Source organism: Hemicordylus capensis, chromosome 2, assembly GCF_027244095.1.
Source record: "Hemicordylus capensis ecotype Gifberg chromosome 2, rHemCap1.1.pri, whole genome shotgun sequence".
Taxonomy (NCBI): domain Eukaryota; kingdom Metazoa; phylum Chordata; class Lepidosauria; order Squamata; family Cordylidae; genus Hemicordylus; species Hemicordylus capensis.
In genome coordinates this window covers 266,969,119-266,996,606 of record NC_069658.1, presented here as the reverse complement: position 1 = coordinate 266,996,606, position 27,488 = coordinate 266,969,119, and the positions used below count along the sequence as shown (strand labels likewise).

General features: G+C 47.1%; 1 protein-coding gene across 3 annotated transcripts in view; it reads right to left on the bottom strand.

Annotated features, from left to right (window-relative positions):
* Positions 1 to 310: 310 nt before the first annotated feature.
* The window catches only part of LOC128345048 (G-protein coupled receptor 22-like), a 73,305-nt gene continuing 46,127 nt past the window's right edge, over positions 311 to 27,488 (bottom strand). For 2 of the 3 annotated variants that reach the window (XM_053296364.1, XM_053296365.1), the window contains exon 2: positions 311 to 9,965. In XM_053296364.1, the coding sequence (XP_053152339.1) occupies positions 8,606 to 9,895 (1,290 nt within the window). In that variant the 5' untranslated portion in view covers positions 9,896 to 9,965 and the 3' untranslated portion in view covers positions 311 to 8,605. The remainder of the gene's footprint in view (positions 9,966 to 27,488) is intronic. The other variant, XR_008316235.1, reaches the window with a different exon arrangement.

The window sequence follows — 27,488 nt, the reverse complement described above, 5'->3', positions numbered from 1 at the left end:
GTGTGTGGTGCCTGTGTTATCAGCCTATGGCTTGCAATAAATTGAACAATTTGGGAGCAGACTCTTCTATTAACCACTAGATGGCAGCTGTGTTTCATCTAGTCACCAAAGTTGCCATATCTTCTGAAAAGCAAGGCCCAGTTCTGAAATTAGAAGTTACACTGGAGAGTCATCAGCAATGCAAGGGGGAAATCTTTATGGCTTTACCTTTTAATTCCATCCAGTAGGTCATCCCATAGCACTGTGGTGTTTCTTACTCTTACCACATGAAGCAAACGCTACATCGCCTGCTAAAATAACACCACAAAAATCAGAAAAGTTTTTTATTTGTTATTATTGATCTAACTGATGGAGGTTCTGGACTTTGAGTGGGAAGAGTTCAGGAGATATTTACAGGAAGAGTCACTTGGTCCATAAAGCGGGAAGTCTTTTTGCAGGTTTCCATCCAGAATGCATCCATAAGATTCTTCTCTCTAGGTAACCAAGATCACACCCCAGTGCCAAGAGTAGGGTTGTCTGTGTTTTGAGGACAGAGACAGAGACGACAGATGCATTGCCCCGTTTTCATAAAATCCTCTAGGGTATAACATACCCATAATTTACACAACCCTCACCTAGTAGGTTTGGGGTAATCAAAGGACATTTCTTGGCACTGGACTTCTGGACCACAGGAGCAGCATCCTCAGTCCTGCCTTAATAATATCCTCCATTTCCTCCTCTGGTTGCGCTTTAGGACCTACCTACTGATTCAGACTAGGAAGCTTTGAAGTAAAGAGATGAGTTGGGTTGGCACCAAGGGCAGCCCATCCATGAGGCAGGGAGGGACAATCTCCTCAGGTGTGGGGAGGGGCACAGGGGACAGCAGATGACGGGCTGCTGCCACCAACCTTCCTTACCCTGCTGGGGCAAACCATTCATAGATGGGAGGCATCATGTTGTTTGCCTCAGGTAGCACGTCTTGGACCACCCCCGTTTGGCACTATCCCTCCCAGGGTTAAGAACAGCCCCCCTGGATGAGGCTCGAGACCTAGTCCAGCATCCTGTTCCCCACAGTGGCCCACCTGGTGCCTCCAAGAAGCCCACAGGCAAAAGGCGAGGGCACGCCCTCTCCCCTGCTGCTGCTCCCCTGCAACTGATATTCGGAGGCATTTTGGCTCTGGGAGCACTTTGACTCTGAGGCTGGAGGTGGCCTCTAGCCGCTGGACCAGTAGCCATTGACAGACCTGTCCTCCATGAATTTGTCTAAGACTATGGGAAGAGAGCTGGTCTTGTAGTAGCAGGCATGACCCCTGGTTATAGTGCTGCGAGGCAAGGAGAAAAATCCCTCTCTCCACTCCATGCATAATTTTATACACCTCTATCATGACTCCCTGCAGTCGCCTCTTTTCCAAACTAAAAAGCCCCAGATGCTGTAGCCTTGCTCCAGGTCCCTGATCATCTTGGTTGCCCTCTTCCTGCACTTTCCCCATTTCCCTGGTGGGCAAGGTGGGGCAGTTTTGGTCGCTAACAGCCCTTGCTTCTGTTGAGCTGCCTGGCAACTGTCTGTCTTCCCTCACCAAGGGCCTGCTCTTCTCATGCTCTCTTTACCATCATCCTTACAAAGCCTCAGTTTATGGGAACCCACCTTCAAGTTAAGGCCTTCCGCAGAGAAAAGTAGTTTCTTCTTCACGATTAATTCCTGAGAATAAATGTGCCTGGCCTGAAGCTCTGCTTTCTGACCTGGAAGTAGTAGGCCCTTAACATCATGGGAGTGGAGGCCGGCTATAGTTACTCAGTGGTAAGAAAGAAGCATTGTGCACGAGTTCAAAGGTGGTCCCCTTTCCCGCTGCCATTTTCCATCTTCCAGGACTGAGCCCTGCCTCACACTGGGTTCTGTTCCTCTATCCAAACAACTCTAACTATAGGGGAAATGCAACAGCAACAACTGCAGTTACAACTGGAAGGCAAAACATGAGAGCAGGAGCTAATTTAAGCTTTGAGCCTCCAGACGTTGTTGGAGTACAACTCCCATCATCCCATTGTGGCTTGAGATGAATGGAGTTGTACTCCAACATCTGAGGGCCCCAAATTGGGAACCCCCGCTGTAAGGGATAACCTTGAACTGGAAAGGAGTGTGTGGTGTTTGTGACAAACATGCAGATTCTCCTCTTTCTCCCGTGTTTACCAAATCCATGGATAGTGCATGGAGGTTGTCTGTGGAGCTGCCTCTTGGTACCTGGTTCTTGTCTGGAAAGGAATGGAGGTGCACAGAGTACATTTATGAAGGATATCAGGCATCAGGGTACTTGAGGGATGGTGTGGAGAGTTGCATAGCTGAGGGCTTATGGGAATTCAGGAACTGTGTTGCAGGAGAATGTAAATTAAATGTGACATGATTCACTGCAGCATCAGAATGAAATCCTGACACTCTGTACAGGTAGCACAGTGCCTAATAGGAACTGCATTCACTGAGACAGAGAGTGAGGTGTGTTTGACATCAGCAGCAAATGGAGTAACACTGAAGTGGTGGAGCAGACTAAGAATACTGAAGTTGTGGCAAGAAAGCCAAACATTTCCATGAATACTCAATTTGAGCTGGATAATGCCACACTGGTACACCACCATCAATGCCGAAGACAATTGTAATAAATGCTGACAATTACAATGGGGCTGGTGACAGCAAAGTAACACCGAATCTACAAGTCAGGAATACTCCACAGGACAAGGAGGGCTGGGTAGATGTCTGATGTATCAGGGAAATTGGCTACTGCTGGGAGCATGAAATTAAATCAGCCACAAGCAACTCTTAAAGGATCAAACATGGTTGGAATTAAAAAAACAAAAAACAACTGTGTGACGCATACCCTTGATTTGTACCATCCTATCAAGGCTCATGAAAAATTTACCAGGGAAAGACTCATCACAGCACAGAGAAGCGAGCCTGTGAGATGTCGCTAGGAAATGAGTTGATCTAAAGTATTTCTGCCTCTAAAAATGCATTAGACCTTCTCTGTTTTTTCAATGCATAAATTAACCTCTGCTGACATTGTAAAGCAAGGCTATGGCCATAATTTCAAATACATTTCTTTAAGCTTGCAGCCAAATCAAGGACACCTGGTCTGTTGCCTGCATTTCTTGGAGCCAAAGCTCTGAAATGACAAGCAGCAAGAGGAAGCGTCAAGGCAAACCTCATGCATCTTCAACCAGAAACCGCACGGTACAGAGCAACTGAGCACCAGTAGAGGGCCATATAGCCGCCACCTTGGTCTGTGATGCAGATCATGGGGCATCCTGAAGGCCAGATAGACTGGACACACTTCAGCAAGCGGCCAACATAAAACTGTTCTGCAGCTCTGTGCTGGTGTGCATACACAGTTCTAATTCTGGAGAACTGGGACCCTTGAAGTGACATAATCTTAGAGAGATGGTCCATAGATATCCAGATAAGCTTGCAGAGGCAGGCTTAAAGCTTTCAAAATAACACAAAGAGGTCATTCACACAACTGAAAAGTGGGTAGGATAAGTGTCCGACCCAGATTTGGGAGCTGTGTGTGCTCCCAATTTTCAGTTGTGTGAGTGCAAACTACTAGGTAGGAGGAAGAGCTGGGTAGGACAGCACTGTCCTACCCAGCATTTGGCCACAGTAGGAGGAAAAGCTGTCCTACCCAGCTTTTTCTCTTACCTTGCTTCCACACAGTCACTTCTCTCTCCTATGTAGTTGTTTGCACCCACACAAACAAAAATTTGGAGCATACACAGCTCCCAAATCTGGGTAGGACACCTGTTTGGGGTTGGGTGAATGATCTCAATATAGTAAGTATCTCCTCCCATGGCTTGTGGCAAATGCACAGCTCAGTCACAGAGCACACGCTTTGCATGCACGAGGTCCCAGGTTCAACCCCTGGAATTTCCACTTAAAGCAGGACTACCCCATTCCCTGACTATTGGCCACTGTCACTGGGGCTGATGTTGTAGTCCAAACACAACATCTGAAGGTCTGAGGCTGTGCAGCCCTGAGTTAAAGGATTCCAAGTAGCTAACCTTGGGAGAGATCTCCGCCTGAGACATCAGAGAGCTTTTGCCAGTCAGAGAAGACAGTACTAAACCAATGATGTGCTTTCCTATCAAGCAGGTTCATATATAATAAACAAGAACCATTAATAATTTTGTATGAAAGCAGTCTTCGTGGGGAGGTTATATCCAGGCTGTTATTGAGCTGGAGGGAAATCCACCATTGGCATTATGTGGTGTTTTGTTTTGGGTTTTTTTTGTTTGCTTCCCACCCCTTCTTCTCACTTAGATAAGATAAATACTATCACCCAATTTCAGAAAAACAGATTTGCTCCAGGAGGATGGGGGAATGGGCTGTTCATTGTCACATCTTCCTTTGAAGGAGACTAGTTCAGAACAAGCACTCATCACTAACTGATAAAGGTAACAGACAGTGCACTTGGCTTGATGGTCAAGATACATTTCCCTCTCCTCATGAGATCTGAGTTTTACCACACCTTGGTAATCCACTGAAAGCAAAGCTGAGATCTCACTAGGTGGAAGCCCACGCAGGGAACATGTTCACTGTGTGAAAATGATGCAAAAAAACCCCATTGTGCTTCACACCACTTGCCTTTGTGGGAGACAGTCGGTGTTTTGACAGCCGACTCTTCTATTTTTCTTCTACCAAATCCTCCATCAGTGTCTATAATGAGCAAGTCAGTTCTTCTTTGGTCATGGTTTGCTGTGATGGGCAACATCCAGCACGGCACGTTCACACCCAGTTTACAGTAATGGGAAGCCATTTGTTTTTTCTGTGGTTGTGTTTTTCCTTATCTTCTATCGTCCCCTCTGCCCCTGTCTCAGGTGCAGTCTTTTCTGTGCTGACTCTTCTGCCGCAGCCCTATATCCAGCATTTCTGTATTTATATTTTATGCACCTGTTGTAAAGGAGTTGGCAGGTGTCTTCCCACGCTCTAAAGGAGTGACTCTATAATTAAGAAGTGCCAAACAGGGATCTTCTCCCACGTTATATTTTTAAAACAAACAACACTATTCTCACCACACATTAAGCTAATTTTTTTGCATGTGTACACCTGAGCTCTGACATTAGATCATATTTTTAAAAAGCCTTAACTTTGCAAAGACTAGTAATTTCTTCTTTATAAACCATGGCCCCACTGTCACATATCGCTCTTTTGGAGAACTCATAATTAATTTACGGCTATTTCAGCCTGTCTCTTCAGCAGGGCTTGAGGCAAATAGTAAAGTTTTAAATGAAGACCATATGGCTGCCGGGGGGTGGGGGGCAGGGGGAATGGAAATCTATCAGATAGAAAAACATCAATATAAATATAAATCTTCATCTGGGCTAGATTAAACAGGCGTACCACACTTCTGAGAGGCTTCTCAGGTCACTGGTCCCCAGGGGAAAAGGAGTTCTATAATGGGGTGGAGTGGGGACAGGTCCCACAAATTGCCTCATCATCACATGCTCTTTGTAGATGGTCTAGTCAGGAGGGTGTGCTCAGAAAAGCTTTGATGCATCAGTGGTGGGGGTGGAATGAGCAAAAATGGATGTGAGGTGTTTGATAATTGTTTCTGCTGCTATCTTCCAGTGTGACCACCCCAGGGAAATTATGAAAGCAACCTATTATCTCCCCGATGATCATGTCTTGCCAGGATAAACCTGTGAATTCCAACTTTTATCTAAAGAGACAGCAGGTTGTTCATGTGATATCAACTGGTCCATTCCTCTGGGAATCCCACTGTTTCTGACACATTTCACACTTAACTCACCAGCTCTTTATTACCTTCAACTGTGGGCCACATTACAGCTTCCAGCATATGACACCTATGACTAGAGTACACAAATACACAGAGAGGAGAGAGCCATGTGATCTTCTTCAGCTGCTGACAGAAGGAATCCAGGCACTTCTATAGGCTGGGCACCATTATTTATTTCAGCCAGCTCATTATTATTTTTTTAATTATTTTTTTTGCCACATGGAATGGAGAAGGAAGACATATTAAGTCTTTTGTTGAACACCTATGTGTGAGTTTCGTGTGGATGGAGAATGCTGAACTGTTAGGACTAGGCAGAAATAGGGCCGGTGTCTGTGAATCTCTGTAGGCCTCTGTGTGTACAGTGGTATGTCCATGCAGAGGGCAGCTCCAACCCCAGGTTTTAGGAAGCCCAAAGAAAGGGGTTGGCACTGAGCTACTGCCCACCCACCAGGGCACAGCAGTTTGCTGGCCTCTTTGAAGACCTCTCCTACCATCACTTTCATGCTTCTTCCACCACAGAGTTGCTGAAGAGCCAGGCGAGTCTGGGGTTCATTCTAAGGAGCTGGGAACTTGACACTTGGGCAACTATGCTATTTGGGAAGGGCCACAGCTCAGGGAATGGGGCTGCAGCTCAGGGGCAGAGTATCCACTTTGCATGCAGAAGGCCCCAGGTTCAATCCCCAGCATCTCCAGGTAGGGCTGAGAGAGACTCTGGCCCGAAACCTTGGAGAGCTGCTGCCAGTCAGTCAGTGCAGACAATATTGAGCTAGATGGACCAATGATCTGACATGGTATGAGGCAGCATCCTATGTTTCTACTTTGCTAGTGATAGAGCACATACTTGGCATGCAGTAGGTCCCAGGTTCAAGCTCTGGCGTCTCCAGGAAGGGCTGGGAAAGACCCCTGTCTAAAACCCTAGAGAGCCACTGCCAGTCAGCACTGACAATACTGACTTAGAATGTGGCAGCTTCAGATATTCCACCATTTGCAGGGTGCCGGGAAGCAGTAAGAGAGCATATCTGCAGCTGGTATGCAAATGTCAAGTGCCTTCCTCCCTTCCCCTTCCCTCATGCTGCCTTCAGTTTCATTACAGCAAGGGAATGATCTCTTCAAGATGGAGTGGCTGGTGGAGTGGCTGGTGGAACCTCAGGCTCCCTGGCAGTGCTGGGACTTTTGCAAGTGCCTGAACATTCGTGGGTGTTTGTGGGAGCCCTGGCTGGGCAACGTGAAGGGCAACCTGTACATTCCCTCTGATCAGAGGATGGACTGGACTGGTCCTTGGGAGCCATGCAGATCACAGCTGTGCTCTGCAGGAATCCCTCGTAAGGAGTGATATGAAGCTCCAGGCCTCGCTCATTTCCTTCTGTCTTGTTGGTCTTGGCCCAGCTCCTCGTCTATGCAAGCCCAAACACAGAAAGCGCATGGTCAAGTCCTTTCGCTAGGAGGCCCCCCAGCCCCATATTGGCCAATCTCAAGCCCTGGCACCCTCCATTTCGCTCACCCTCTCCCCCAGTGGCAGGGATGGCTCTTCTTCTCTAGAGATACAGTGTGAAAGGGTCCCAATCCTGTTCTTCTGCCAGTGGAAGTCTGTTGTGGCAGGTGGGTGGGGAAGAGAGCCACTTCTCTTTCCAGGGCAACTTGCTTAGGAACCTAGGAGGCCAGGGCCTAGAGGCGTCCAACTTTGGACCAGAGAGATTGATAGAAAGAGCTGCTGTGGGGCACTGCTACAGTGATGGACCCTGTTTCTCTGAGGAAGCAGTGGCCCAGTAGTGGACCCTTGGATCTGGCAGATCAGCTGAACCCAGCATCCGACGCTGGGAGCCAGTGGCCACAAATGACGCCAGCAAAGGAGAGATGGAAAACACGTGTCTGTGGCACCAAGGCTCTTTGATGAAGGGGTCAGGAAACTAGTTCCCATATGCAAGTGGGACATGAGTACAGAGCCTAGCATAAGCCTCGGCAGAGATTTACATCCTCCAGGCATCAGTCACTGGAAGAGGCAAGTGGGAGAACTACGCCTGCAGTTTGGAAAGGCCTTAGCAAGTGTGGAGATGGCTTGGACCTGACGTGCTGGAACAGAGCAACACACAGCTTGCCAAATCCACGGGGGTCTGGAGACGAAGCACAGCATGATAGTGAGGCTCATGCTGGTCCCAGCCTTTGCCAAAGCTTGTGTTTCTCCCTCACAGGAGTTTTCTAGACCTCCTCTCCCTCCTTCTGCAAGCAGAGCTGGTTCCAGCCATCCTGTACTTAGCCAACAATAAAAAGGGGCTGTAGAACTGATTAGACCCCTGGGGTGCCCACTGGCTTATACAGTAGGGGCTCAATGGCCCTATATGTAGGGAGCTCATCAATGCCAAACATATTGTTGGCACGATACGAAACATTAAATAGTTGTAGTAACACTTGTGGGCCTTTGCAAGGCGAACTGGTCCACACCATGGGTGGGAAACTCTCTGAGCCTTCACCTTTCACCTCAGTCGAGTGGTTTTAGCATGGGCTACAGGAGGGCCTTATGCTTTGGTGGCGGGTGGGGCAGGGAGGGCCTTGTGAGGGATCAGCATCACCTCCGACACTGAAACTGTTGCGGTCTCAGTGAGGTGTTGATGGCTGGCCCTCGCTTCGTGGAAAGACATTGCTCACCCCCACTTCTCTCCTTGGTGGCTTCAACTGAGGGGTTAGCACCATTTTTGTAGTTTCTGGCGTTTTTGAGGGAGGCTCGGTGCCTGCCCCTCATGCTTCAGAGGTTTCAGTGTTTGGCACCCACCATTCACCAGCTTGGGTGAGGCAGTGGATTCCTACACACACCCAAACTCTCCCGGACATTTTGAGGGCTCTACATCTGCGCCTCACTCCTTAGTGGCCTCGGTCAGGCAGTGTTCGGCCCCATCGCTACCCCGTGGCCGTCCCTTGCAGCTTTTGCGCGGTGGCTCCACCCAGGAGTTATGGATGACTGTGCCGCCAGGTGCGGGGTCCACCTGCAGTGCCGACACCACCCGCTTCTTCAACTTGCTGCGGAGTACGTTGCGCAGCTTCTGGCGGGTGAAAGCATAGAGGAGAGGGTGGAAGATGGTGGTGCCGTAAGCCATGGCCAGGAAGCAAACACGCAGCTTACCCAGCAAGGGGCTGGGCCCAAGAGACAGGATGAGCAGGTTGGCAATGGACAGTGGGGCCCAGCACAACAGGAAGGTGGAGATAATGAGCAGGGACATGCGGAAGACTCGCCGCTGGCGCTTCCTCCGGTCACGGTGACGCTTCACTGCCCGCCGCAGTGCAATGATCACAGAGACCGAGGCCTGCACCCCCATGGGTGGCGGCGTAGGGAGCGCGGGCACTGGCTGAGAGAGCCGCTTGGCTTCCCCTCCGCTGAGAGCGCTGCTGCTGGGCTCTGCCGATTTCCGCCGCTTTCTCTTCTTGGTCTTGCGGCGCTGGCTGCGCTTGAAGGTGCTGCCAATGCTGATGTTGAGAGCTTGCAGGATCTTGGCATAGGTCACCAGCATGACGGCCACCGCAGCAAAGAAAGTGGGGATCTGGATGGCCAAGTGATAGGAGGTGCCGAGCTCAGCATGGAATTCCTCCGGGCCAACGCAAAGCACCGTGCGGTTTTGCCATATGCTAGCATGACCAAACTCGCCCTCCAGGAAGGGCACAAAGAAAACAGCCAGGGAAAGCACCCAGACGCCAGTCAGGAGCAGGATGGCACGGCCCGGTGTCAGCACGCGCTGTGCCGGCCGCACAGAGATGTCGTAGCGGTCCAGGCTGATCACCAGCACGTTGGTGGCAGTTGCCACACTGCTAAAGGTGATGCAAGCCTCGTGGAAGCAGCAAAGCAGGGTGGCAGCACGATCTGGGGGCACCAGCACCACCACCATGGTAAGTGGTGCACACACCACGCAAATGAGCACGTCCAACACGTGCAAGTTCATGGTCACCATGTTGCTGACTGAGTCAACCAATCCAGCCTGCAGGCAATAGAGTACCAGGACTGTCAGGTTGCTGCTGACTCCCAGCACGATTTCCAACATGAGGAAGCCTGTCAATGAGACCTGGAAGCCCAGTGGGTAGGGCAGAGTCCATCTGGGGTCAGGGGTCACCCCGTCTGTCGTCTCCAGGACGGTGTTGAACATGGGAGTCTCCATGGCTGAGAGGGGCAGGGAGCTGTGAGCATAGTCCTTGGACTGGGCTGGAGGTGACAGGTGGCTCCCTCACCTGTGGGGAGAGAGATTCCATCAAATACCATAGCAGTAACATCGACCTTTGCATTGACAGCAGCCTGGGACAGTATACACAATGGCCTAATCGGGACCCTAGGATGTCCTCCTTGCTCCACAAACATTGCATAGACATCCCCTCCATCATCTGAGCAATGCCAGTAAAAAAAGACAAGGATACTAAGGGCTCTTCCAGATAGTGGCCAACATGATGTGCAACGGTATGGGATCATACTGCGATCCATGTCAGGGCTGCTGCAGACCCGTAAAGCAGTGCTGGCACTGCAGAGAAAGAGCAGTTGCACAGTCAGTACAACTGTGCAGAATCAGCACTGCCTTAGAAATCCACAGCATCCCCAAGGTGGTTTGCAGTGCCACTGTACCCACTGCAGACCCATTCCCATGCGTTATGGGTCTGCAGCAGCCCTGGCACCCTGCAGTGGTGCTATATCACTGTGCATCATGTCAGCCAATGCTACATTCCAACTTCAGTGCAAATTACGGAGATATATAAAATAAGTGCCATCTGTGGCAACCCACGAATTAACTCTCCCCACCCAAGTTGGGGGGGGGGAGTTTGAAAGGCACAGTTTATTCATGGATTGCCGCAGATTGCCAGCTGATGGTGCTAAGAAGATTACGCGATGTCCTTGTGTGTGATGTAGATTCCTTGTTTTATTGTAATTTGTGCTCAAGTTGGAATATATCACTGTCCAAAAGAGCGCTAGCTCAAATCCTACATCCATTCATGCATGGTGGCGGCACACTTTTTAAAAAACAGGGATATCTCACCACAAGGTGGGGAAAAAGAGCCTGCATTGCCTGCAGTGAAAAAGAGATGCAAGATATGCATTCCCCACCCCCACTGAAGCCTGCCTTTGCTGAGTTTGTCTCTCTCCTTTGCCATATAGAAGCCAGTTCACAAGAACAAGTAAATAGAGGAATTACTTCTTACCTTAGGGTGAGATTTCCCATGTAAATAAAGATTATGCAAGCCCACCTTTCAAGTGAGGGGCAAAAGAGTGTATGGAGAAGAGAATGTGACTGAAAGCTAGGACTGGAGGGACAGATAACCACACAGATGTGCACGCACACCCTTCAGGTAGCAGCTGAGGCTTTCTAAACATTACATGTATTTATCCAAACATGTCCTCAATTACCATGAAAGCAACACTTCTTAGGAATTGAAATTCTACACACACACACACACACGCACACAGTCATTCCTCACCTATCCAAACCCCTACAAATCAGGAGAAATAGCACTAAAGAAGCTTCTGAAGAAGACTTCAACCCCAGCTTTCCCAGCAAACTAAGCAATTGACCTACAAGCAATATTGACAATATTCCTACAAGCAAGTATTTAATCCCATTGGCTGTTTCTGCTCAGGAAAAGCAGCCAGGAGGGAGGAAAGGACAATCTTAAGCAGAGAAGTGACTCAGGGAGGGGAACGCTCAGCCCCTCTGCTGCTTCCTGCTTTTCGGCTGCAGCTCCCTCCACCACTGGGGGGCAGAATGTGTTTACTCTTGTAAACCTGTGACTAGAATGGGGGGGGGGAGGCTGCTGAGGCAGATGCAGTTACGGGGGCGGGGGGAGTGGTGGGTGTGAGAAGGGTGAAGTACCCTCTGCCTACTACTTCTCAGCTGAAAATTGTTCAGACCTGAAGCTGCTTTTCCCAAGAAGAAGCAGCCAGTGCGATTTAAATACATACATTTGCATGCAATGTGTAGGCTAGCTTCAGGGAGAGAGGATGGAAAGAAAGGCTGCTGGTTAAAGCCTTCCATATACTCCGAAAAGAAAAGAAATGACCCTCCCTCCTCCAGTATGAAACACTCACACAAAACCTGGATAGAAATGGATGCACAGTTTATCATAACATATTGCACGGCTATCGATCAGTGCCGTTCCAGAAGGGGGAGGAAAAGCAAAAGCACAACACAAGGGAAAAATTAGCACAAACTGAGGAAGATGCCAGCCAACACCAGCTCCTTCTGGCACTTTGAGAAAGAATGCAAGCCAAATAATCGCAATCACAATTCATCAACCCAGGAAGAAAGACTAGGGCTAAAGATTTCCAGTCTTAAAGAACAAAATCAAACACAAAAGCAGATTAATCTATTTTGGAAGTGAACCCAAGAAGGAAAGCAACCCACTTGAAAATATAAAATATAGCTACCAATACAATGCTCCTGTGATTCTGGAGCAACTGAAGAATTGGGGCAGGCAGCCCCTGACTCTGTCTCTGCGATGCACAGGTGCTCTGTCTTGAGTGGCAGGTCAGCAGCATGCCAGCCAGGGCTATCCAGCTGCAGTCTTGGGCATGGAGGGACCAGGGGCAGGGGGGTCCTAGTGCCCACCTACACCTTTCTGCCAATCCCATTTTAATGGACGACAGCTAAATACATTCTGTCTTTGGAAAAAACCATCAACCCCCCATATAAATGATAGATGCTCATTAACCAACATATACAAAATAATAGTGTTTTCTTGCTTCACCAATTACAAAGGTTAATTTTCAGCTTTGTATTGAGCTTTAAACTCTTCCACAATAGAAACGGAAAGAACACACACAACTTTCTCTTAATCCATCACTGAAGTCTTCTTACCATAGAGAGGAAAAATACAGGGTGCTGCTCATGACCACCAGAAAGTAAGTTGGCAGGAATTGCAGGTTACTGGTGAGCGTGTGCGCACAATCAGTGTGAGTCACAAGTTGTGCACATTTCATGTTGTCTGAACTGGCCAATTGCTGGTACCCCAGCCACACTTCCCTCTGTCACCCGACTTCAAGTGTAGGTGATGAATGTCAGGTTCTCAGAGAGAAGAGAGGCTCAGGCCTGTACACTGGTGGGTTCAGACAACAAGAAAATGAAAAGCAGATGAAAGGAGCTGCTTGTGCTGGGCATGCACGCTCTCCAGGAATCCCTGGTTCCTGCCAAATTATTTTCTAGTGGTTGTGTGAAGATGCCCACTGTCTTATCTGGTATAGAGTGTTGATCTTAACACTGGGAGATTTCTCCGCTTCTCACTACAGTAGGTCATCCAGTAAAATTGGCTTTCTGGCAGTAGATTCAGGAAAGGCAAAAGGAAGTACTTCTTCACACAACACACAATTGTAGAATTCACAAAATGTGAATGATGGCCACCAGCTTAGACAGCTTTAAAAGAGAATTAGGGAAATTCATGCCATAAGTCTATCAATGGCTGTTTCAGAGGCATACTGCCATGGACTGGAACATGGAGGTTGCATATCGTTCTCATTGCTATCTATAGGTAACCGCCATGTTCCAATCCAAGGCAGTATGACTCTGAATACCAGTTGCAGGAGCAGGGGAGGCAAACAGCAGGGGACCTTCATGTCCTACTAGTGGGCTTCCAAGAGGCATCTGGTTAGTCACTGTGGGAAGCCGGATGCTGGACTGAAAGGACCTTTGGTCTGACACAGCAGGACTCAAACCCCTGCTCAGCCGTCAACACATTGGGTGGTCACTTTCTCTTACCCTTCATGTGGTCCTTTAGAGATACAAACAGGGATGATGTTCTCAAAAGGCTTTGCACATTAAAGTGTGCTATATACAGGATCAAAAACGAAGATGAGGTAACCTGTGTTATCCCATTTCCCAGCTTGTACATCAATGGCCAATCAGTCTATCCTCACAAATAGCTCAGGTAAAATGCCTTTAGTTCATGGCACGGTTACATCACCACTTACCTAAAATGAACTGCAGATATTATTCAGCATTTTGTAATGCTGGGTTGTTACAGGTCAGAATAAAAGTTACTTTACAGAAGAAGGTTGGAACAGAACAAATTGTAAAGAGGGAGAAGGGCTAAGCAGTTGACAATCCCCAGATAGCACCCTGCCTGAAGAGGCTGGGGAAGGCTGTATCTACTGTTATTATGGACCACCAGCCATAAATCAATAATTTGTTTGTCATAATATCATATGATGTATTTATACAAAACACAAGGGCTAGCATTGGACTAGACAAGGCCTGCTCAACTCCCCCCACCCATTGTTTTTGGACTACAATTCCCATAATCCCAAGCCATAATGGCCAACAGCCAGGGATTATGAGAGTTGTGGGCCAACATCTGCATGAGGGCCAAAGTTGAGCAGCCCAGGACTAGCCTAAATCCACTTCTAAATGGAGTGTTTAGTCTGGGATTGTCAAAGTTTGTTCACTCTTTTTGTGTAGGGGGTTCAAACAGTGATGTCATGCCTTTGTTGTCCATCAGTATTTTCTCTGTCCTTAAATGGCTACATGTATTAGCACTGACTTTTTAAAGATCAGAGGTACAGAAGTGTAACGGATGCACATGTGGAGCGTTAGCACTGCTGCTTCATTAAAAAAAACAAAAAACAGATGTGGTTTTGAGCTATTTTGACCTATTTATGCCCAGATACAACAGAAACAGGAGTGGTAAAAGGGAGAGAATCAATCACACTATTCTGTACTATGAACCTCCCAGAAGTGTGGATGAGACTTAGCACGATGAAAGTGCACAAAAACATGCTGGTGTGAAAGCAGCAACACAATACAAAATAACAGGTTGCGACTCTAAGCAGAAAAGCAGTGATTGGGCGGTGCTACAAGGAGCACGTCTGGAAATGCCCAGAAATATTTGCTCAGGGCTGGGTGGGGAGAGGTCTATTAGTTCCCGTCCCCTGAAAGGCAGGAAGACTCGTGGATAATTTCCAGGAGCCAGAAAGATCAGGTGTAAAATATGGTAAGATGGCACAGCACTTGTCTTCTGGTTCTCTTTGACCTCTCAAAAAGATCGGGCCAGACATTCTGTCTGCGTCTCTTGAGAGAATTTAGCAGAAAAGGCTGTAATCTCTCCACACACCTCCATGAGACTCAGCTTCAGGAATTCTTTCTTGCACTGCCTTGCAGGCTCGGTTACAAAGCAAAATCTTCGTTACCCCAGTTGCCAGAGAAACTCAAAGATAATGCTGCCAGGGTGCAGCATTCGCGGCTGGGTTCTCTGGCTCTGATCTGGGCAACAACATAAACAGCTGCTTCAGCAAGAAGACAATCTCTTCCATGTTTGGGATAGAGTATTTTTCATACTGTATGCAGGAACCTTGATTTAAACATTCCATGGGGACACCCATGGGAGAGTGTACAGTATAACTGACCATTTTATTTTGCTTTTTTGGTCTGTGCAACCTGTTCTTTCTTCAGGGAGTTCAAAGCAGTGTGCATTTTCCTCCTCCCCTCTTTTAACTTCATACCAACCATGTGAGACAGGCTAAAGTGGGCAAGACAGTGATTGGCCAAAGGTTACCCAATGAGCAAGAATAACTGTCATGATCTTTTCTGAGCGTCAGAAATACCAATCTCAGCCTCTCAACGCAATAGATTACGGACCACCTCTAGTCCTGCCTCAGTTTCCCCTGTAGCCGGGGGGGGGGGGAGGGAGAGCACACAAGAGCACTATAAGCTCCAAGCCATCAAGCTGCCATTACCAGACCTTTTAGAGACATGTCAGCTCCAAGAAGCCAAAACACTTGAGACTAATTAGCTCACTTCAATCTAGCATCCCACAAGACAAGCAATTAGAAGCCTCATTACCGTAGAACAAGAAAAGGGTTATTTAGGTACATAAAAGGAGTTGGGATAAAGTAAAGGTAGGCAAAAAGGGGGTTTCTCAACCACAGAAAAGACGGGAAAGGCACAGTTAGTACCTCTGCTAACTGGGCAAAGAGGCACCTTTTTATTGTGGTGATTCTCTTTATGTAGCAGGGGGAGAGTAACCGGCCCTATCCACCCCCAGCACAGTATTTCTCATTACCGTTGCTGGTGTCTCTCTTATGTTTCTTTTTAGACTGTGAGCCCTTTGGGGACAGGGAGCCATCTTATCTGTTTATCATTTCTCTGTTTAAACTGCTTTGGAAACTTTTTTTGAAAAGTGGTATATAAATATTTGTTGTTTGGTTTAAATGACAGCTTATCTTAACTTTATTATCTGTTTTCAAGACTAGGTTCTTGTGAGCGTACCAACATTCAAATTTAGGATCAGATATCACACAGAACTTCCTGTCCATTGTCTGCCCTCTTCTGGACCCTAAACTTAAGTGAAACAACGGGTTTTATCTCCTTTACAGGTAATGTTATAGGGCAGGGCATGACAAAGGTGCCAGGGAGCCATGGTGCCTAGAAATTTAACCATGGCACTTAGACAAAAATATTCATAGGTAAAGTTATTTAATAAAATATTTATTTGTCCCAGGCAGCAGCCCTGTTTCTCTTCTAAGTATGCTAAAGGGGATAAAGAGAAGACCAATTACCCTCTCCCTCCTCAGTGTCCATCACTACATCCACTAATGTTGTCAAGTATCCATTGCCTGGCTCCTAATTTTTTGGGCTAACTCCTAGATCCAAAAAACAATTGTCAAGTCCTGTTGTGGGGTCTGTATACACAAATCAGCTGCCAAGTAGAGGATGCTTAAAAAATGAATCCATGTCCCCCACCCAAGATTCCCAGTAGCAGGAAACTGGGTGGGTGGGTAGAGGCAGCTGCCATGACTGGCGATTGGGTAATGACATACACAAGACAGCTGTTTTTCACACACAGGTTTTCGCACCCTTCTGTTCTTTTTGGAGACAGAACACTGAACTAGATGGACCTTTGGTCTGACCTCGTAAGGCTATGCTTATTTTCTTGATGTAAAATAACTTTTTATGGGGGGAGGATGCCAAGTCCTGAAAAGTCCTTGGATTAAGATGAAAAAGGAAGTTAATAGCCTCATGACAAGGCCAAACTACACATTTCACTGCAGCCGTGAGTAATGATAGTTGTAGCTGAGGATAGTTGTGTCCTGAGGAGGGGGTGCTGTGCAGCAGAGAAGGGGCAGAAGGAAGGGAGCCTTCACCCAGGTCTTGACACAGACAAAAAAACTGGACCGAAGAGCCAACCCAAAAATTTAGGAGCCAGAGACTGGACATTTGACAGCCTTATCAGACTTCGTGGCAGAGCTGTGGAGAGGGAGAGTAAATGGAGTTATCTTTATCCCCTTTACAAGTAACATACTCAGGACAGAAACAGGGCAGCTGCCTGCTGGGACAAATACAGATTCTATTAAATAACTCTACCTCTGAATATCCTTGTCAAGGTATCATGTTTAAATTTCTAGGTGCCATGGCAGCAGCTTCTCCAAGGTTGCAGGCAGGAATCTCTCTCAGTCCTATCTTGGAGATGCCAGCGAGGGAACTTGGAACCTTCTGCACGGAAGCGCGCAGGGGCTCTTCCCAGAGCAGCCCCATCCCCTGAGGGGAATATCTTGCATGTAGCCTCCCACTCAAATGCAGCCAGGGCAGACCCTGCTTAGCATCCTCCTTCACTACAAAGTCACCCCCACTGTAAACAGCTGACGCAACATGCATGTTGGTCCTATCAAGCTAGCTTTCAAGCAGAGGCCCAGTTTTGATCAGTGTTAAAGGTGAAGAAAGTTGCAACATTCTGTGTGTCGCAGAGGGGGTTTAAAAGCCCTGAAGACAGATACAGGTGGCCCTCGTTATTCATGGGGGTTCCATTCTTGCCAATTAGCACGAATATGGAAACTGCAAATGAAGAAACCTTACTCCTATGGGAATCCAGGGTTACCCTGAAAAAGCACACTAAAAAGCAGGGAAGGGGCAGAAATAAGGGTAGAAAAGCATAGTATCTTGTTCTCCAGGTATGCCCAGTGGCGCTCTTACTCCTGGACCAGGGCCGAAGTCCAGGGCCTCCACACACCCTGGGGCCCCCCAAATCCTCTCTAGTGTGTCCTGGGTGGTGTGGGTGCTGCTGGACTGCACTGTACCAGGCAGTCAAGTGTGATTATGACCTGTGCAGGGTGCCTTAGAATCAGAGGGGGGAGTGGGGAAAGAAATATGAGGGATGGGGATATGTTATGTGTCGAAATGTTTCTGCTAATGCATATTTGTATGGATGAGCCTGAAGCGTTTCGGCACCTCTTTGGAGAGGCGCCGAAACGTTTCAGCGTGGGGTTCCCTTAAGAGGAGGCGGGCAGGTCCTACCTGCCCATCCTCCAAGCCCCCCCCCCCAGCTGTGGTGCTGTTTAAACAGAAATACCTCCGTGCAAGTGGCAGCTTGTGCCCCTTGCCCCTTTACAATGCCGCACTGTGGCGATGGGATGCGTCCCCCGGCATCTCTTGCGCGGCGTCAGCACGTAAATGGCATCCGCACACCGATATTTTAGAACTGGAAAAGGTGCAGAAGAGGGCAGCAAAAATTATCAGGGGCCTGGAGCACTTTCCTTATGAGGCGAGGCTACTTGACCTTGGAAAAGAGGCAACTAAGGGGAGACATGATCGAAGTGTATAAAATTATGCATGGAGTGGAGAGGGTGGACAGAGAAAGAGATTTCTCCCTCTCTCACAACACTAGAACCAGGGGTCACCTCATGAAACGGAAGGTTGGGAAATTTAGGACCAACAAGAGAAAGTACTTTTTCACACAGTGCATAATTAATCTGTGGAATTCTTTCCCATGGGATGTGGTGATGGCCACCAGCTTGGATGGCTTTAAAAGGGGCTTAGACAGATTCATGGTGGACAAGTCTATCAGTGGCTACTGGTCTGGCGGCTGTAGGCCATCTCCAGCCTCAGAGGCACGATGCCTCTCAATACCAGTTGCAGGGGAGCAACAGGAGGAAGAGAGGGCATGCATATACCTCTTGCCTGTGGGCTCCTCAGAGGCACCTGGGGGGCCACTTTGTGAAACAAGATGCTGGACTAGATGAGCCTGATCCAGTAGGGCTGTTCTTATGGAGATAAGTACAAATTACCTATATTTCATACCATGGATAAAGAAACTGAGTTTCTAAGGCCCGTCCGCAGATACATGAAGCTGAGGATAACGAGGGTCTCCTGTATACACGTTGTCCTAGAATGTGCTCAAAAACAAACACACACAAAAACCAAAAACAAACTCTAGTTCTACAAGTTTCCTACATGTCTTTAAGAAAAGCTGGCTGTGGTAGATGCTGCTTGGCTAATGCCTGTGACATCACTAACATAGCCTCCTCCCCAATCTCTGGAGCAGATTTGTGACTGCATTTTAAAATCTTTATTACCTTTTTGGATAAGGTGAATGATGAATGTACTGGTGTATAAAATACTATATACGTCAGTTGAAAATGTTTCTCTCTCTCTTAAAAAATGTACAGACTGAAGTGTGAAGGACAAGACAGAGCTGATCCAGCACTTGATTTGTATATGTATGAAGGCTGCAAAGCCAGGTTCACATCATAGGTGAATAATCTCCTATGACCAATGTTGCACCTGTCTTCACCCTAAATAATTAGCCTACAGTATGTCATGCTGCAAAAAAAAAAAAAAGTTATCTCTTCTGTATACAATGTTAAGAACATCAGAGAGAGCTAAGAACAAGGAACAAGCTGTATGCTACCTTCCCTGCAGAGAAAGAAAGACTGAAAATGTTCAGTTATATATTACCTGGGACTAATTATTAATGCATCAGGAAACTTCAGAGGAGCCATCAATGCATTAGAGGAGAAAGCTTGATGAATGTTCTATACAGTGAAGAAACCACTAATTAGGCACCACCCCCTTCCCCTGTAAAATTAATGCTGGAACTTTCTTCTTGACAGCTTCATCCAAATCCTTTACTTTAGGGTAGTGAAATCTGAAAACCAAACCTGGCAAGTGACTCAATGTATTGAGACAAAATCCCCCACAAATTAGCCTGCCATCAGGAGCTCATGGGGGCTAGCCAGGCAGCACCTGTGTGTTTCCTGTATGTCCAGGATTTAAAAAAAAAACATGACCACAGAACAGAACTGGGTTATTTTTCCCCTTGCTACTGTGACCTACTCAGCACTTGATGAATTTGCTTGTCAGTCCTCACTTTGTTTTTCATGTTTCAAATTCCATCTTTCTGAAGCATCTCACATACGGAATAGCCCTTCCTCACAAAGGCTTAATCAAGCCCCTGCTCTTTACAGTTTTAGGCGACAAGCAAAAGCCTTTCTGTTTCCACAAGCTCTTAATATTTGATAGGTTTACTATTCTCTTGCTGCTGTTTGTTCCAATTGTGGCATTTTGTTTTAGTAATTGCTTTTAGGCTTGAATTGTACACCTCCCTCCGTGTGTTAAGTAGCAAAGCAATTTAAAAAAAAAAGAGTATTCTATTCTTATTTCATGTTGCAATTCCTTCTTGACATATCCCCCCATGAGACCCTGATCCCACTATGTGTCACTCATAAGGCATTTTATAACTGTAATTTGCAAAAGGGCACAATCTGTGCGGCTTCTGTTATTCCTATTTTACAGAGGGGAAATGAGACTGAGAGTGGGTCATCCAAAGCCACAAAATAAATCTGTGGGACTTAAATCAAAGTCCAGCGCTCTATTCAGTGAGAATTCTCTACTCTACTTCAACTGAATTGGATTGCTGTAGATAAGCAAAAGCTTTTGCAGGACTATCTGCTGATATTGGGGGTCAGCTACAGATTGGAGGGGCCCTCAGCCAAGTGCCTTGATGCAGGGGCGTAACGAGGCTGGAGTGGGCCCAGAGACAAAATTTTAAAATGGGCCCCTCGCTGATACGTACACACTCACTTCACATGTGACTTGCCTCTGGGGGGCCCCTCGAGGCGTGGGGGCCCCCAGGCAGCCGCCTCCCCCTGCCTAATAGTAGTTACGCCCCTGCCTTGATGAGCTCCCAAAGTCCTAATGGTACACCTTGGTGGCAGTGGCCACCTTCTTCTTTTTTTAAAAAAAATTAATAATGCAATGTACCCACCCATAATAATGCAGCAACAGGGTGGGAGTATTGTATTATTGGGAAATATATTTTTCCCCTATGGAAATTGCTTTATGAACGTTTTGTTGATATATAAAATTAATAAAATTAATAATAATGATAATAATGATAATAGATGGTGGCCGCTCAGACCTACTCCAGGCCTCTGTTGTCCATATCACCAAAGTGAGCCCCCACAAGATTTGTAGGAGGCTGACTGGTGGTGGCGCCCGCAGCAGCTCGGAGCACTTGGTCAAGCCTCAAGGTCCTGTCTAATATCCAGTGTGAGCTTTCTAATGGCCATGGGTCAGTTCCTGCACTAGCTGACCTCACCATACCAGGCCTGTCCTGGAGCCTAAGGCCCACCACTTCAATGGATGCAACCTGAGGATTCTCTGCCTTAAAAACCCTGCTTTAGAATGGTGAAGAATTTGTTTTTGAGGAATTGTATATACTAGCTGGGCCAGGCACAGAACATCTGTGCCTCTAGTTTGCCACCCCCCTGCCACCGCCCCCCTGCCGCCGTCTTCTTCCCCACCTACCTCCGCCATCCCCCTCCCATGCTTCCCCTGCCTGCCACTACTTCCCCTGCCCTCCTGATGTTGTCGCCGTTTTATTCCTGGCCACCTGCCCGCCCTTCTCCCTTGCCCACCGGCTGGCCACTACCACTTTTTGCCACTCTTTTGTTTCCCCACTGGCTGGCCGGCCACCACCGCCATTTTCTTCCCTCCTGCCCCTGTTGCTATCTGGCAGCTGTTCACAAACTCTAGTGAGAGCTGCCACGCATGGGATTAGTGACGGGTATGCCTAGGAGAGAGAGAGAGAGAACGATAGAGAGAACAGCAGATGAATCCTGACCTGAGTTTCAGCTGCTAGATGGAACAGAATAAGAAATTATATCAGCATAGCAATACTTGCGTTCTGAGGGAAGTTACCAGTGGTATTGCCTTTATGCTGGCAGGATCCTACCAGAGCAAAGGGGAAATTTGGAAATGAAAATGTGGTGGGGGAAGAATGTTTGTTCAGTGGTTGGTCAATGCTTTTAACACTGCCATCTAGAAAAGTGATGGGGTGTTAAGGCCCCTCTCCCCACAGCTCTTCAGTCAGTAATGGTCCCATTGGACATGGAGTTGTGGGGAGGGGGGCTTTTCAAACACCATGTCATTCTTCTAGTTGGAAGTGTTACAATCTGAGGAACATCCCTGGAAAGGATGACACAAGCCTGGTGGATGCTCTCCAATTGGGAATTGACAGAGGGAGTGTGACTCTGTTGGTCCTTTTGGGTCTCTCGGTTGCTTTCAATACTATTGACCACAGTATCCTTCTGGAGCGTCTGAGGGGGTTGGGGGCAGGAGGCACTGCTTTGCAGTGGTTGCGTTCCTACCTCATGGGCAGATTCCTGATGGTGTCTCTTGGGGACTGTTGTTCTTCAAAATCTGAACTTTTGTTTGGTGTCCCTCAGGGCTCCATATTGTCTCCGAAGTTGTTTAACATCTACATGAAACCGCTGGGAGAGATCATCAGGAGATTTGGTGCAGGGTGTTATCAGTATGCTGATGACACCCAAATCTATTTCTCCATGTCAACAGCATTGGAAGAGGGCATAACCTCCCTAAATGTGTGCCTGGAGGCAGTGATGAGCTGGATGAGGGACAACAAACTGAGGCTGAATCCAGATAAGACGGAAGTACTCATTTTGCGGGGTTGGAACTTGGGAGACTATTTTGATCTGCCCGTTCTGGATGGGGTCACACACACCCAGAAGGAACAGGTAAGCAGTCTGGGGGGGGCTTCTGGATCAGAACCTCTCCCTGGTGTCCTAGGTTAAGATGATGGCCACAGGTGCTTTTTATCAGCTTCGGCTGATACGCCAGCTGCGTCTGTTTCTTGAGATGAACGACCTCAAGACGTAGGTACATACACTGGTAACCTCCAGACTGGATTACTAAAATGCGCTCTATGTGGGGCTGCCTTTGTATGTAGTCTGGAAACTGCAGTTGGTCCAGAATGCGGCAGCCAGGTTGGTCTCTGGGTCATCTAGGAGAGCCCATATTACTCCTGTGTTGAAAGAACTACACTGGCTGCAGATACGTTTCTGGGCAAAATACAAGGTGCTGGTTATTACCTATAAAGCCCTAAACAGCTTAGGCCCTGGGTATTTAAGAGAACGTCTTCTTCGCCGTTATTTATTTATTTATTTATATTTATTTTTACATTTCTATACCGCCTTTCGTTATACCGCCATGAGCCCCACCGCCTGCTAAGATCATCTGGAGAGGTTCATCTGCAGTTGCTGCCAACTTGTCTTGCAGCTACTCAGAATGGGCCTTCTCCATTGCTGTCCCTGATCTTTGGAATGTGCTCTCTGTTGAAATAAGAGCCTCCCCATCTCTGGCAACTTTTAAAAAGGCACTGAAGACACATTTATTCACCCAGGCTTTTAATTAGATTTATAGTTTTAAATTTTTAATGCTGGGTTTTAAATGATTGTAATTGTTAATTGATTTAACATCTTAAATGATTTTAATTGTAAACTGCCCACAGACGCATGTTTTGGGTGGTACAGAAATATTTTAAACAAACAAACAAACAAACCTCCATCCACCCCATTCACATGTTGCGGGTACAGAAGTACATTTCCTGTCTGCACCATGCATCTGAAGGGCCTGTACCCAAGTTTACTGTTAAAATGAACAGTCATTCACACAAACAAAAGTATGAACTTACAGAAATCTGTACAGTCTTACAGCACGATATCTGAATTGGGCTATAATGTGGGTCCATGAACCTAAGCAGTGAACCTAAGCAGTGACTCTGACCATAAAAGTCTGACTTGTAAAGCTACCTGCATGGGAGACCACCTGGGGCATGTCTGTAAATGGCCCTGGCCACCTCAGAGGAAGAGTGGGGTATAAATATGCAACATATAACAAAGCTGGACTGAAATGGAGACTAGGTAATTAGCTCCAGAGATGCTCCAAGACATTTTGCTGCCTGAAATATGACACACACACCCCTCATCTGCAGGTGGGTGCTCAGCACTACATAGGACGCTGCCATAAACTGAGTCAGAATATTGGTCCATCTCACTCTGTATTGTCTACACAGACTGGCACCGGCTTCTCTAAGGTTGCAGGCAGGACTCTCAGCCCTGTCTTGGAGATGTTGCCAGGGAGGGAACTTGGAACCTTCTGCATGGAAGCAGGCAAATGCTCTTCTCAGAGCAGCTCCATCTCCTAAGGGAAATATCTTACAGTGTTCACACATGTAGCCTCCCATTCATATGCAACCAGGGTGGATCCTGCTTAGCTAAGGGGACAAGTCATGCTTGCTACCACAAGACCAGCTTCTCCCTGGACCAGCAGCATGGCCTCCTTCTCAGGCCATGCTGCCAAGAGAGTAGTGGCAGCATGTGAGCACTCTCACACTTTGCCACCAAGCCAGGCAGTGACGGTAGGGGCATTCCTAGCTCACATGGATGGGGGTGAGAGGAAAGAAGAGGCATGCTCCAGTGAGGTGAGGAGGGAAAAATGAACAGCATGCCCCAGTGGGGTGGGGCAGGGCAGTGGAAACAGGAAGCAGAAAAGCCCATGGTAGTGAGGGAATGGTGCTTGCCATCCCCTCCCTCCCTCCTTGCAGCTGCTTCCCCCCTGCCTCATGAAAAGGCCATCCCTGACTAGCTGGATAGGGAGAGAACCCAAACAGCTCACCACACCAGGCTTGCTCAGCGTAGCCCTCCCACCACAGCAGTTTTTGAACTACAAATCCCACAATCCCCAGGCACAATGTCCAATAGCTAGGGCCTATGGGAATTGTAGGCCAACATCTGCATGAGGGCTGAAGCCAAACAGCCTTGCCATACACCAACCCGTTGCAGAACAAGGCCCCCTTCACCTTTGTGCTTATAGAAATAGTCAGTATGGCCCTTAATATTTAGTTTCACCACAACTGGGCTGCCAGCTTCCAAGGAGTGCTGTTGATCTGAGGTAAACAAGTAGGCTGTATTATTACAGTCTCTGAAAGGACCAACAAGCCTGGAAGATGTTACAGGGGTCCAGCATCAGGGCTCAGGCATCACAGGGGTACACAGAGGTCAGGAGTGTGTCACAATCTATTCCGTAATTGACAAAGGAGTGTGGGAACTTCACATCTCTTTGTATGAAAAGTAAGAACGTTCTTTCTGTGACGTCATCTTAACCAAAACAGTTGAGACTCCTGGCACCCCAAAGCACGAGATAATTAAAAACAAAACCAGTGCTAATCAAAACACAATTGACTCATATATATTTTAATCCCTGCTGGAAGCCAAACAACTCCCAGTGACCTGGGAAGCAAATAAGCTAGCAATCAAATCTTGAAAACACTCAAATCATAAGGCCAGCAATTAAAATGACAACTTCTGAATCATCGGAGGAAACAAATCAAAGCTACTATCAATTTGGACTGTGCTGCAGTTAAACTGCACAGAACTGCTGCAGCTGATGGCTATTCTGCTGTAGATGAGTGCACAAAACAAAAAGTGCTTAGGAACACAGGAAGCTGCCTTATATCAAGTCAGACCATTCTTCCATCTAGCTCACTACACTGACTGGCAGCTGCAGCTCGCCAAGTTTTCAGGCAGGAGACTCTCTCAGTCCTGCCTTCCAGATGCCAGTAAGTGAAGATTGGACCTTTTGCACACAAGCAGATGCTCTACCACTGAGCTATGGTCCCATTCCGAGGGAAAGATCTTACAGCAGACAGTGCTCACTTGCAGTCACCCATCCAAATACAAGCCAGAGCAGACCCTGCTTAGCAAGGGGGAAATTCAAGCTTGCTACTGCAAAACCACCTGTCCTCCCCACACTTCCATACTGGCTGTCTTCTCTAGAATCCCCATCCTCTATACACTTTACAGAGAGAGCACCCACATGAACTCGTTTCCAAACTGTTGATTTCTAGCATCCCCTGCATTTTCCTCCAATGTTTTTTCAGACCTCATTTGTGGTGGTATCAGCTGAAGCCCAAGCCTCTATGCTGCGGAGCGACAAAGTGTTAGTAAGGCTTTCAGGACTCTTGTACCTTTAAATGAAACACTCCCTTTTATTTTATTGCATCTGTTGATCTCATCTGGGGGATTAGTGAAAATTAACACCACCGAGATAATGAGGCACCTTTTAAATGGTTATAAAGTTTGTCAGCCTCTTTAGGATGCAGAAGCATTTTAAAATCTATTTTGCAATGTAAAGCACTTTGTGATCTTTTGTTGAAAAGCAGGATACTGCATAAATAATCATCATAACAGCTCCTTGAAGAGTCTGCTAAATTGACCCATGTCAATTTCTGTTCTCGTAGCGTGGAGAGGAATCAGTCTTCGATTACCGATTTTCTCTCATCATTTTTCTTACATAGTGAAAAAGGACTATTTCACTATTAGAATAAAATAAAAGAATGAGAGATAATCAATAATTAAAGACTGGGACAGAAACTGGCATGGTATAATTCAAGGCTGTTCAAGGAGCAATTACTCACTAATTTCCCAGCCAGGATCAACTGAAGCAATACAATGAGCTAAACCTGCAAGACCATACATTTTCATTTGAAGTTGCCAGGGACTTTTGCTGAATGCAACATACATGCTAGGGAGATACCGTGGTTAGAGTGATGGACTAGGACTGGGAAGACCAGAGTTTAAATCCCCATTCAGCCATGAAACTCACTGGGTGACTCTGGGCTAGTCTCAGCCTGATCTACCTCAGAGGGTTGTAGTGAGGATAAACATAACCATGTATACCACTCTGGGCTCATTGGAGGAAGAGTGGGATGTAACAAATTTAAAAAAAATTATAGGAAGATCTTGGTTGTGGGGAAGGACACTGCTAGTTAATATAGTGCTATACTGAATGCTGTGAGGAACCTGTGTTTTAATTCTGGCTAATTGCAGAAAAGCAATATTCTAGCAGTGCTAAAGGGCTCTAATGTGGAAGACCCCTGTTTTATTAATTCCATCAGAGAGACCCTGATTAATCCATAGTATTTGTTAGGCAGCCTTTGGGGTGTTTTATCAACAGCATCTGTGAATGGCAAGATTTTGTCCCGCAAATTAAAAGCAGGTCACCTGGCTTTAGGAAGACTGTTCTGAATTCACGGAATGTCTTCCTTTTCTCATAGGACCGTTCTTCATAATTCAAGCTTAAAAACAGTTAATTCCTTGGTTGCCTGTGGCAGCTAAGAATTGCCTTGAGGCAACCAAGCAAGGAGAGCTATTTGTTGCAGTAACACCTAAGTGACCATAGGCTAGGGAGAAAATCTGGGGGGCAAAACATGTTCTCAGATCCGGGGGAACAGATTAGGTCATTGGGCACCCCCCCCTCCCCAGCAGTGATACAGAGCCTCCCTGGCCGCACTGACATTTTTGAAAAACCACAGGGAATCGGATCACAGAACTCCCAGAGTTATGCCTTGTTTGGCCCTACCTGAACCAGACAGGTATTTTTCTGCTTCAGTCCCCCAAAGCACAAAATAAGCTTCCTCAAATAAGTGGGTTTGGAGACTGTGCAAGAATAAGTATATTCAGTATGCAATCCCAAGAGAAAGAGGCCAATGACAAAGACAGCATCAAACTGCAGATGCCTACCATTGAGTCAGTGATGGAGAAGGAACTCTAAACATCAGGTCTGGCCCATCTGGGTTGTGTTCCAGGCACTGTCTTGACAGATTCCAGAGCAATCTGTCCCCTTGCATTTTGGCAACCCTCATCTGCCT